The following is a 12,182-nucleotide window of genomic DNA, read 5'->3' as shown; positions in this document are numbered from 1 at the left end:
CCAGTTAAATCATCATTCCAAAGGACACCAAAACAGCATGTATTGGATAAAAAGTGCCTTACAAACTGCTTACAAGTTTAATCTGTAACTCATAAAAGTCAGTTGTGAAAGACAGCATTGACATTTATTATAGAGCTTAAATTCATCAAACTCAGCACCATTGCATTTGGATTCTTTGTTGTGAGGAACTGACCTGTGCATTATGACATTTAGCAGCATCTCTGGCCTCTACCCACTAGATGTCAGCAGTAGCATAATGATGAAACATTTTAAAGAAAAAGAAAAATCTCTAGACATGGCCAAAATTGACCCCACGTGAGAACCACTGTCTTCAACATTTGTCATCTTAATGATTTCATTTGTAGTCATCTACCATTCTCATCATAAATCCCATTTTTAGGGGATTAAACAGTGATTGAGGTTTTAAACTTTCTATTCAAAATGATCCCTTCCTGAACCTCTCATTTAGGATAGCTGCAACCACTTAAGAATGATATTCTTTCAACCCTTTGTAAAGGACCCTATTTTTAAAGCATGTTTAGATTCCATAACAAAGTTAAGCCTAACTGTACCACTGAAAACAATAAGTTGTGTCAGAATATTGACTGCTTTATGGCAAAGTACTTCTTTTTGAAGACTGAATAATATTTGTGTGTGTGTGTGTTTATACCACAACTTCTTTGTTCATTCATTCATCAGTAGACCATTAGGTTGTTTCCATATCTTACTATAGTGAATAATGCTGCAGTAAACATGGTGGTATAGATATTGTTACAAAGTAATGATTTTTACTTCTTTTGGATGTTTACCCAGAAGTACTGCAGAATATAAGTTCTTAATGATTAAACCCCCAAGCATTATTTCTCATGCCTGCAAATCTTATCTCAGTTAAATCTGCATCATTTTAGACTGAGACTTAATTATGTTATTAATATTGCTGTTAATACAGGAGAAATCATTGTTACATGCCATATTAGTTTAGATTATTAGAATTATTGAAGTATACAAATCTGCAAATAGCAGTTCATATGAAATAATTGTAATAATTATACATGTATAATTGTATACATATATAATTATTATGTAATAATGATATAATAATTATATGATGTATCAGTACTTATTTTTAGAATATGAGCTAAATGTAATATATGTAAATTTTACTATTTAAATAGGAGCAATTTTAAATTTTATTTTCATTAGCTAGTAATTAAACAGGTATGCAATAGAAAAGATAAGAAATTTATTTTTCTTTCTTTTTTTTTTAAAAGCAATCCTGTCTTACTACCCATAAGTTTGAAGGTTAAAAATATTAGCTACATATGTAATTCTATCACTTCTAAAAATAATAAACATAGGAATCAACTTTGCTTTATGTTTTACAAAAGAGTATAGTAACAGTAGTTTTTTGACTAAGAGTATGGATAACTTCCTCTGTTAACTTAAGAATATCAGGATCACTTCAGTCTCCTTGTCTCTGGTTTTGTCTCTTCTTGCTTCCTTAGCACAATCAGCTGATGAACCTCACTTCCATAACTATCTACCATAGTTTTTGAGCCCATTATGATGTAGTCAAGGTTATACTGGCAGCTTCACTTCTACCATCTAGTGGTAAGACTGTTTCAAATACCAAGTCATCCTCTAATGATATATAATGTGGGGAGGATGTCCAACAACTTGTTTACCTGCTTTCCATGAAGTTGTTGTAAGGTCCACCTTTGCTTGTCTGGAGTCCTTTACATATACCTCTTTAAAAAATAGAATTAAATTGGGCTGGGGATGTGGCTCAAGTGGTAGCGCGCTCGACTGGCATGCGTGCGGCCCGGGTTCGATCCTCAGCACCACATACAAACGAAGATGTTGTGTCTGCCAATAACTAAACAATAAATGTTTTTAAAAAAATTAAAATTAAAAAATAGAATAAATAAATAAGTGAAAAAGAGACAAATCTCTTGTGGAAAACAATTCCAAATAATTTGTGTAGGTATTCTACCTTTAGGAGATGGAATATAGCTTCCTACTCATTAAGTGTAGTCAGTACATGGTGACTTTTTTCCCTAGAGTCTGGAAAAGGGGACAAAAAAGGAATTTTATAGTCAAGAAACACTATTGCATCTAGGTAGTCAAGGTCAATGACAAAAGTACTAAGTCAATAGAAGGGAAATTATCAAAAGAGTAGAGCAACCACATCAGGGAGGGAGAAAGGGAGAGAAAGGGAGGTACTGCAGAATGAGATTCATCAAATTATGTTATATGTATATATGAATATGCCATAATGAATACCACTCATGCATAATTATAATGTACCAATTAAAAAAAAGAATCCAAGACCCCAAAAGCATACCTTACTCTCAAGTATCTCCATTCTTTCTTCCTTTGTATATCCTGCTCTGTTGCTTGCTTTCCTGGATAAATCTTATCTTGCCTTCCTAAATTTAAAAAAAAAAGAAGAAGAAGAAGAAGAAAAGGATTATAAGTCACATGGGAAATACATACTTTTGATGTGATGTAAGGAACATGACCCTTCTGTGATCTTGTTTTCAAAAACTATAGCCCTAATTTATAACGGGGGAAAAAATTTAACACATCCAAATGGAGGAGTTCTGGGGAAATTGGCCAAATTATATGGTTATGTTGTGTAGATGTATGAATGTGAATGCACCAATAAAAAATGTGGGGGAAGTACAAATGTAGGAACATTCTCTAAAATATCTGACCAATACTTTTCAAAACTATCAAGATCATAAAAACAAGGCAAGTCTGAGAAACTATCAAAACCAAGTGGTCTAAATGTGATGTGGTATTCTGGATGGGATTCTAGAACTGAAAAATCAGGACACAGGTAAAAAATAAGAAAATCTGAGAGTAGTATGAACTTTAGTTAATGTGTCAATGTTGGTTCTTTCATTATTACAAATGTAGCATAATGTAACATGAAGTAGTAGAGATAGAATACATGGAAATTGTACTGTCTTCAAAATTTCTTTAAACCTAAAACGTACGTTTATTTCTTTTAAAATAATATGAGAAAAACCAATGTTTATTGAACTTTTGCTTTATGCCAGATATGGTACTAAAAGGTTTATTTATTTATATTATCTCTTTGAATACTAAGGACAATAGGATTGAGATGTGAAGTTAAGTGGAATTCTTTAGACCAAAATCTAGGAAACTGGGGAAGAATGTCAATCTATACTGTCTAATTGTATTTTTTTATACTTATATGACAAGAGACGTCACACAAAAAAAGAATAATTATTTGACATTTTTTACAAAACTAACAATCATCAAGCAAGCAAGCCTAAGAGGAAGAATAAGAAGAAAATTCATACTTACAACAAAGGATTTTTTGGTTTTTTTTTTGTTTGTTTGTTTGTTTTGTTTTTTGTGGTACTAGGGATTGAACCCAAGGCCTCATACATGTCAGGAAAGTGCTCTACCACTGAGCTATACCACCAGCCCTTTTATTTTATTTTGAGACAGGGTCTAAGTTGTCCAGGCTGGCATTGAACTTGGAATCCTCCTGCCTCAGCCTCCTGAGTAGCTGGGATTATAGGAGTTTATCACTGCACCTGGCAAAAATGAATGTACATCTAAAGCAGATTGAAGAATTGAAGTTTGAATCTGCCTTTTTAAAGGCAGATAAAATTCAAGAAATGATGAGTCTTAATGAAGAGTGGAAGAAAGAATGCTTACATCTTTGACTTTTGTAATTCTTACAGGCAGGATGAAGTTGGTCAAGTATATGAAACATACACATTGGGTAGTACAACATATTCTCTAACCTATTTGGTTAAGTCAAATAGCTGTCAAGAAATTGTGAAGAAGTGGGTGTAGACTAAAGTGCTTGAGCATGATTGCTCATTTACTGTCTCCAACCCATTTTCTCTTTAGAACTGTATATCTCCTTGTCCCTGACCCAAAGCCAGGGAGGGACCTACTACACAACTCGTGCTAATTCCTTTTCCTAGAATATAGGCTTTGGACAGCAGGGAGCAAGTAGTTCATGTCCAGTATTCCAATCTGTCATTCATTTCACATTTCACATTTTTAATTTATAAATTTTTGTATATGGCCTTGCTTAAGTTATGACCTCTGCTGGGCAGTGCCTCAGTTCTGATGCCTTTTTTAATCTCTGTAAAGTTGACCCTTCGTAGGTTCTCACTGATTTCAACACTCAGTAATGCCACCTGTTAAATATATGTGTCTTGAAGATTGATGTTGACATTAAGTGGGATGGTATCTTCATTTTTAAAATTTCTTAGAATCTCTGTGATCTAATCTGAAGTGTTTTTAAACATTTGATTGAAAAAGTTGACTTAAGCTTGGAATCATACCTTAAGCACTGAATTTTTCTCCTACAAATGCATGATTATACCTTTTATTCACCAATTTTTTGATGTAAGAAGAGGGCCATTTATTTAATTTTGTATACATAAAGGTTTGCATATGGTGTCACTGCTTGAAGGTCTACCTTCACTATTTTTGCATCAAACATAGGGTAATGTATAATCTATATAATGCCAGCCTTGGTTCACTTAAAGTAACAGACTTATTTTTAAATAAGAGAGTAAAGATAGTGCTCTCCCCTTTTCTCTCCAGAATCACTCAAAAGCAACAAATACAATGAGAAATGGAAGCACAGACTCCCTTTTTGATAAAATCGAGAGGCATTTTGAATCTCAAACTATGTGTATTTCAAAGTACATTGGATATAAAAAAGGGATGTAGAAAGAGGCAAAGAGGAAATCCTAGGGTTACAAATCTCAGACAAACCAAAAGAATACAGGTCTCCATAGTAGCATCCCCTGAAAAAGCAAAGTCAGCAATTCCTAATTGCAACAAAGGCAATCGAGGACAGTTCTTTCTAGTTTAGCACAGAGAAATGAGAATCTAAGGAATCACATTTGTAGAAAGCAGAATGGTAAAGATTAAGCGTTCAAGGGTGTCACTTTACAGCTAATCTGAGGATGATAGCAGAGAAGTAAAGTTTAAAGGCTGTGGTTCAGACACACAATTTTTGTGAAATGAGAGTTTTTGCTGCCTTGAAATACAGGCCTGAATTCAGACCAATTCATTCTACTGTAGAAGCCTGGTCTAGAGGATACGCAATTTAATTCAAAGATGGGTGAGAGTTTTAAAAGGGCGAGGGGTACATAATCTTCTTAAGGTCTATACCAAGAGGGAGATCTTTTCTGGAAGGTTTTATGCGAAATGTGATGACACAGAGCTTTGCTCTTCACTGCTTCCCTTTTTATAGTTTTTAAATTCAAAATAGGTTCATGGAGAATATCATGCTAAGTAAAATTAGCCAAACTGGAAACTCAAAGCTCTCTCAAATGTGGAAGCCAGAGTAAAATAAAGAAAAGCAGGAGGGAAGGATAGAATAACATATAGAACCAATCAAATATAAATTAATAGAAGACCTAAAGGAAGTCTGATAAAGTAGAGGAAAGAGAATGGGAAAGTGTAGGGAGGGCAGGAGGGTAAGGGGGAGTGAACTGAAACCAATTATCATGCATGTATAGATATGTCTGGATGAACCCAACTACTGTGTATAACTGTGAAGCTCTTAATTAAAAAAAAAAAAATCTCTTAAAAAATAGGTTTTAGTGCAATAAGAAAAGGGACAGACTTTGGGGAAAAAAATTCATTTAGGTATTTGCCAGGAAATCTGACAAATCCTTTCAGAATTTTTACTCTTTTTATAGATCCAGTCTTTCATTTATTTTGACTTGTAATTTGTAGTGTTTTTCTGGTGACTCCTTTGTGAAACCCTTCACAAAGTCGGTCAACTTACGAAAACATTTCCTTTTGCATTCATCTTTCATTGGTTATGCAATGTTTATTTATATTATTACAATAACATAATAGGCATAAAAAGATTATAAATGGTAACAATCGATTCAGTAAACATAAAGTTAAACTGGTGGGTGCAGAAACATGAGCATGGACTAGAAAGTGGCCTCTAAGAGTAGGAGGGGTCAGCATACTATGGGTATATCTTTTAGAAAAAAAAGGGTAAAGTAATGTTTATTGATGAATATGTTAAGTGGATGTTAGAAAGAATTACTTGAAATATGACATTATGTTGCTGTGTAGTCTTTAAATCTTTCTCTAGGATATAGTTGTAGTGTTTCTAACTTTAATTGTATTCAAAAAATATTCATTGAAACCTTATTTATATTATACTAGCAAGTAAAAGTAAATATTTAATTACTATGTATTGAATTAATATCAAAATAGTAGTGATTTTTTTATGATGCTGAATAACCTTTATCAGTGCAGACTTAAGTGAAAGAATTTAATTACATTAACTTGGTTCAATGTTATAGTGCTTCAGCAGTTACATTGACTTGCTAGAGGGAGCTCTTCAAAACACCTAAGGTTACTTTAAGTTAACATAATATTTATGTTTGATAAAGAAAAATTTTAACTGTGTTTGACTATTAATAAATTTATTATCATTTTTATCTTAAAGTTGCCAGAAAAAATTATAATGGACTACTATGAGAAGTATAAACCTAGAATGAATGAGCTGGAAGCATTCAATATGGTAAATATCTTATATTTAAACATATTAAATTGGATACGTTGCTAGACTTTGAATACCATTCTATTAAATTTTATTATGGAGCCAACCAATCTATGTTGTTTTTCTCATTCTGTAGAAAAACTGTTTTGGATCATTTCCTACTTCAGAACTATATTAGGTGTCAGTAATGTAATAAAGAGAGCACATGGTAGATTCCTCTTAAAGTGTATTATAAATGCATGGAAAGACGTTTTAGAGTCCTTTGAAGACATATTGGTCTCGATGCAGTTATTTCACAAGCATTCTTTTTAATGAATTTCATTCTTAGGACCCCTTTAAAAGTTTTCCCATATGATTGCTTGTTGGATTCTACCTCAAAGTCATTTGAAGGGCATTCTTTTCCATTATTAAAGAAAAACCTTTGATCTCTGCAGTATTTATTTTCTGAAGATGCACAATGAGTATTCGGAATTGGCCTATGTAAACTCTAGATGCTTTTTCTTAAACATAAATGTTAAGGAAATAGGATTTTTTTTAAGTACCACTTTCTTTTCTTATGCCTTCTTTTAGTTGAAAGTATTTCTGGCTCCTTGTATAGAAACATTGATTCTTCTGGATCGACTTTGCTACCTTAAAGAGCAGGTAAATTACATTACTTTTTAAATTATTAACAAATCTTTATTAAATGTAGTAATGCGAGTCCAGTAATAGTGAGGATAGTTATTTTACATAAAGCTAGTAAGGTAATTTTTTTTCATTATATTTTTATAATTAAGATACTTATACCATCTTCTTGTCAGTTTATAAACATATGTACAACAGATGTCTTCACAAAAACTACTCTAATAAAGTATACATTCTTTTAATTGTATGGTAATTACGATACATAGGCGGTGAACACATGCTGCCATATATGACAGATTGTTTAGCCAAAATTAATAAAGGCCAGACATAAAAAATTTTATGTACACATTTGATTTTGTAAGACTTTGCCTTTTAATTAATTCACTTTTGGATTTTTGAACATATCATGTGTTCTGCAGTATAGAAAATTCATTAATGAAGATTATTTATTTTTTCCATAATCTTATTTCATCTATGTCGAATGACAAAATATTGTCTTTTAAGTTATCTTTAGGGAAAATATATTTTTCAGATCCCACCGAGTGCTTTGTTTAAATTATTGTGAACTATTTAAATTAAACTCATTCCAAGATTAGGCCTAATGCTTTCACTGTAAACCCTTTATTTTAAAACAATTTTTTTCTTCCTGCTGGAACAAATGGATTTTAATAAATGGGTCTTTACTCTATTTTATATTTTTATGCAAGAAGAACAGTTTTTAAGTATTTAAATAGTGATGTGCTTTCCTAAGTGGCCAGCTAACTTCAAATCACTGAAAAGCCTTGATATGCAAGTTGTAGGTGACAGAACAATTAGTCCCTGCCAAAACAGGTACTAATTTCCTTTCAAAACAATTTCCATTGAACTAAGTACAATGTTAGGCAAAACAATATGTACTGAGATTAGTTGAGATCAATAATAGCATAAATAATTTATGTTTACTATTTTAAATATTCTAAAAGTAATACATATTTATGTTACAAATCTAAAATGTATAAAAATATTTTTTAAAAAGTAAATTAAAAGTAATAATCCTACCTTTGAGCATTAACTATTAAGTATTTGGTATATTTCTATTTATGCTTATACTCAAATATATGAAATTTGTAGGTATATGTGTGTGCACATTATTTAAACTTTAATTAAAATTGTAAAAAAAATACAAATGCAGTTTGTATGCAATTTGTTTCTTTTATGTAAAATTTTCCCACCTCATTGGCCATCTTGCACAGAGTGAATGTTTCATCATAAAATTATTTATTTACTATACATTTGATTATGGCATTTTTTCATAGTCACAGCAATTAGGCCTTGTAATTCAGTATCTGTGTGTTACTTTATTTTGTCAGCATAATTCCTTGAAGGTGAAACTGTAGATGTTAATTTTATTCAACAAAGAATAGTGTTCTTTTATAGTTTGTTTTTTACGTGGGTTTTATTTTTTGGTTTTTTGTTTGTTTGGTTTTGGTACCAGAGATTGAACCCAGGGGCACTTAACCGTTGAGCTTTATCCCCAGCCCTTGTTGTTATTTGAGACTGGGTCTCGCTAAGTTGCTGAGGCTGGCTTTGAATTCTTGATCCTTCTGCCTCAGCTTCCTGAGAGGCTGGGATTACAGGAGTATGCCACCATGCCCAGCCATAATATTACAGTATGTAGTCTCTGTCACCTCTCCTTTTCTGTTCAAAAAATGGTTGTATATCTAAATCACTTATCAATTTGCAGGAAGATATTGCATGGTCTGCACTTGTGAAGTTGTTTGATCCTGTGAAATCTCCCAGATGTTATGCTGTTATTGCTCTGAAGAAGCAGCAATGATTTCAAATGAAGCAAGTTATTAGTTATACATGTTTGCAGAACTTGTTGATAACCTTGCTTTTCTAAACATTTATGTGTTATTATGTAAATATTTTAAAATAATTGCTATATTTTTACATAAACAATAAAATAAATAATGGCTAACAACAGAAAGTCATAATCTATTTTTCTATGAGAAAGCATATATAAATAAGAACTTGTGAAAATATTGTGAAAGAATCAATCTGATTCCTAAACTAGTATATCAATAGAACAGTATGATTGAATCTTTGTTCCTGCTCAATGTTTGAGACCCTCCATATATACTATTATATTTTGACTGATATTTACTTAAAAAAAAAGATGAAAGGTACTGGTTCAGATATAGTCAAATGTTGGGAATCATTTGCATTGTCCTCCACATTTTGGAAGGATTTTTCACATTACCGTAAAAGAAAAATCCATATTTCAAGAGAAGAAATACTCACAAACCATTCCATTTATAAAAAGTGCCTAGCATAAAGCACATTTTACACTCCATTTTAATCTGTTGCATAAGGTAATATTATGCTCCCTTAAAAGAGTGTGCATCTTGTGAGAATCACTTTAAGTACTCTTGAGGCTCTTTATCTTATTAAAATTAAGAATGGGTTGACATTTAAGGGAATTACCTTGTACGCTATAAAAAGCCAGTCTCAGTAAAGCAAGATTGAATGGAAGGCCAGCACCCTGCCCAGTATGGAACAATTTCCTTTCATTAGCAGAAAACTTGATCTAACAAAGGATATGGACAACTGAGACTCTTGATGCTCAGCTAGAGAGCATCTCGAATTCTTTAGAGTAGAGAAAGGAATTCTTAAATTTTGGAGTCTCTTCTCTGGATGAGAAGGATTATCGTTTTGCTTTGGATGGTAATATTATTGAGTTTGCAGCCAATATAAATATAAGTGATAAGGTATTGTGTACATCTACTATACTGAGAAAAAAAGCCATTGTTTGGCATTTTATGTTCTGCAAAACATTTTGCCAATCTTATTCCATCTCTGCATATATAAATACACACACACACATACATACTCCACCCAAACCTACCCCTGCTGAAGAATCTTAAAGCAAATTCTAGACTGTTTGTTACTTGTTATAAATATACTAGTATATATTTCTAGCAGCTAAGGATTTTTTTCTGTAGTAATATCTGGTCAATCACATACCTGTGACTGGCTCAAGAAGTCTTTTTAAACATAATTCAGGTTATTGTTAGATGTTTGTTTTGGTCTTTTGGCAAAAATACTTCACAGATAATATATACTTTATATTATGTCACACCAGGAGGCACAGCATGTTTGACCCACCTTAAGTGATACCAAGGTGGATTGGCAGATTTCAGTTGTTGTGAGCCTGATTTATCTAGTATAAAGTTCCCTGTCTCCTCTTAATTCTTTTAGCAGCTAGTTGAAAACAGGAATGAAGGAGGGAGGATGGTAGGGAGAAAGAAAGAAAGGAAAGATGGAAGGAAGGAAGTGACCACACACTATAAGTTCAGTTATCTATCATGCCAATTGGCTGAGAATCTTCTCCAGTTTCTATTTAACTACATATTTCATTATTCTGAGATAAATTGCTTGTTTGTTGCAGTGTACTGTTCTTTTATTTTCCTATACTGTTTTCTGTGTGAATAGCTGGCTATCCTAGAAGGAGCAGAAAACCTTTCTAGCCTATTTTCTTCCCTTTCATAATTTTATGTAAAATTTTACAATCTTTTCCTGATACTCAAATATTGATATAGCATCCATTTCTCTTAATAATAAAGACAAGGGCTTCTTGTTTAGTGTTTAGAAAACAGTGTTTAGAAAAGTAAGTTAAAGCTGTTTCATCAGCAAGGGAACTTTGTAGAAACTTCTCTATAAGTTAAAACATGGGCATGGTGGTACCCACCTGTAATCCCAGATACTTGGGAGGTTGAGGCAGGTAGATCGTAAGGATATCTTGTCTGTAGATAAATAAACAAGAGGAAGAGGAACTCATTAATATTACATGTTGAGTGTTCCTTATCGGAAATACTTAAGACAGGACATGATTTAAATTTTGGATGTTTAAGCTAGGGTTATGGCTCAGTGGTAGAATGCTTGCCTAGCATGTGTGAGGCCTTGGGTTCGATCCTCAGCACCACATAAAAATAAATTAATAAAAAAAATAGATGTTGTGTCCAACTAGATAGATATATAGATAGATAAATAGATATAGATATAGATAGATAGATATATAAATAAATTTTTGATGTTTTTCAGATTTTGGAATATTTGCATATACATAATGAGATATCTTAGAGAAGGGAACCAGGTCTAAACAGAAAGTCCGTTTATGGTGTATACATACCTTATTCACATTGCCTGAAGGTAACTTTTTCAATATTTTTAATAATAGGAAACAAAGTTATGTAGTCTGGAATTTTCCATGTCCGGCATCATATTGGTGCACAAAACATTTTGGTGTTTTGAAGCATTTCAGTTTTCAAATTTTAAATTAGGGATGCTTATGGAGTATCTGAATTTAGATTCATGCGGCCTAGAATATTTTGTGCCTCAGTTTTCTCCTCTGTTAAAAAAAAAAAAAGGAATTTAGTCATAATTTTGGTTATATGATTTGTATGTTTTTGTTTCCTCCAAAATTCATGTATTGGAAATTTAATCCCCAGTGGAATGGCATTGGGAAGTAGAACCTTTTGAAAGAGGTTTAGCTCAAGAGGGCCCCATGTCATATATGGGTTAGTGCTGCAATAAAGACTGGTCGCAGTAGGTTCACTCTTTCACCCGTCTAATTTTCACCATGGGAAGACACAATAAGAAGGCTCATACCAGATTCCATCACATTGATCTTGGACTTCCCAGACTCCAGAGCTGTGAGAGAATACATTTATATTCTATATAAATTATCCAGTTTCTGGTATCATGTTATAGCAGCTCAAAACAAACTAAAAACAGGTATAGAGAACACTGCCTTAACAGTCTTGACAGTGTTTCTGAAGGGGGAAAATCGGGAGGAATTTATAGGAGTTGGATGTCTGGGCTCGAATGTAGAGAACAGACTAAGATTTGAACCGGTTGGTGACATAATTGTCTAGGATTAGTATATATAGCAACACAAGGGTCTTGAGATAAGTTTTGATAAATAAACTGTTGCTTGACTACTGAACTCTTTGCCAAGGTGAGAAAATTGTTTGTCTGAGAT

The 12,182-nt window shown here is 32.6% G+C and overlaps 1 protein-coding gene across 1 annotated transcript in view; it reads left to right on the top strand.

Moving 5' to 3' along the window:
* Mettl25 (methyltransferase like 25) overlaps nucleotides 1–9,110 on the top strand; it is a 107,807-nt gene extending 98,697 nt beyond the window's left edge. The window contains exons 10-12 of the mRNA XM_027920012.3: nucleotides 6,482–6,556; nucleotides 7,106–7,177; nucleotides 8,883–9,110. Of these exons, the coding sequence (XP_027775813.2) occupies nucleotides 6,482–6,556; nucleotides 7,106–7,177; nucleotides 8,883–8,975 (240 nt within the window). The 3' untranslated portion in view covers nucleotides 8,976–9,110. The remainder of the gene's footprint in view (nucleotides 1–6,481; nucleotides 6,557–7,105; nucleotides 7,178–8,882) is intronic.
* The last annotated feature ends 3,072 nt before the right edge of the window (nucleotides 9,111–12,182 follow it).

The sequence above is a fragment of the Marmota flaviventris genome, chromosome 3 (assembly GCF_047511675.1).
Source record: "Marmota flaviventris isolate mMarFla1 chromosome 3, mMarFla1.hap1, whole genome shotgun sequence".
Taxonomy (NCBI): domain Eukaryota; kingdom Metazoa; phylum Chordata; class Mammalia; order Rodentia; family Sciuridae; genus Marmota; species Marmota flaviventris.
Note: the sequence above shows the minus strand (reverse complement) of the source record. Positions and strands in the feature narration are given on the sequence as shown.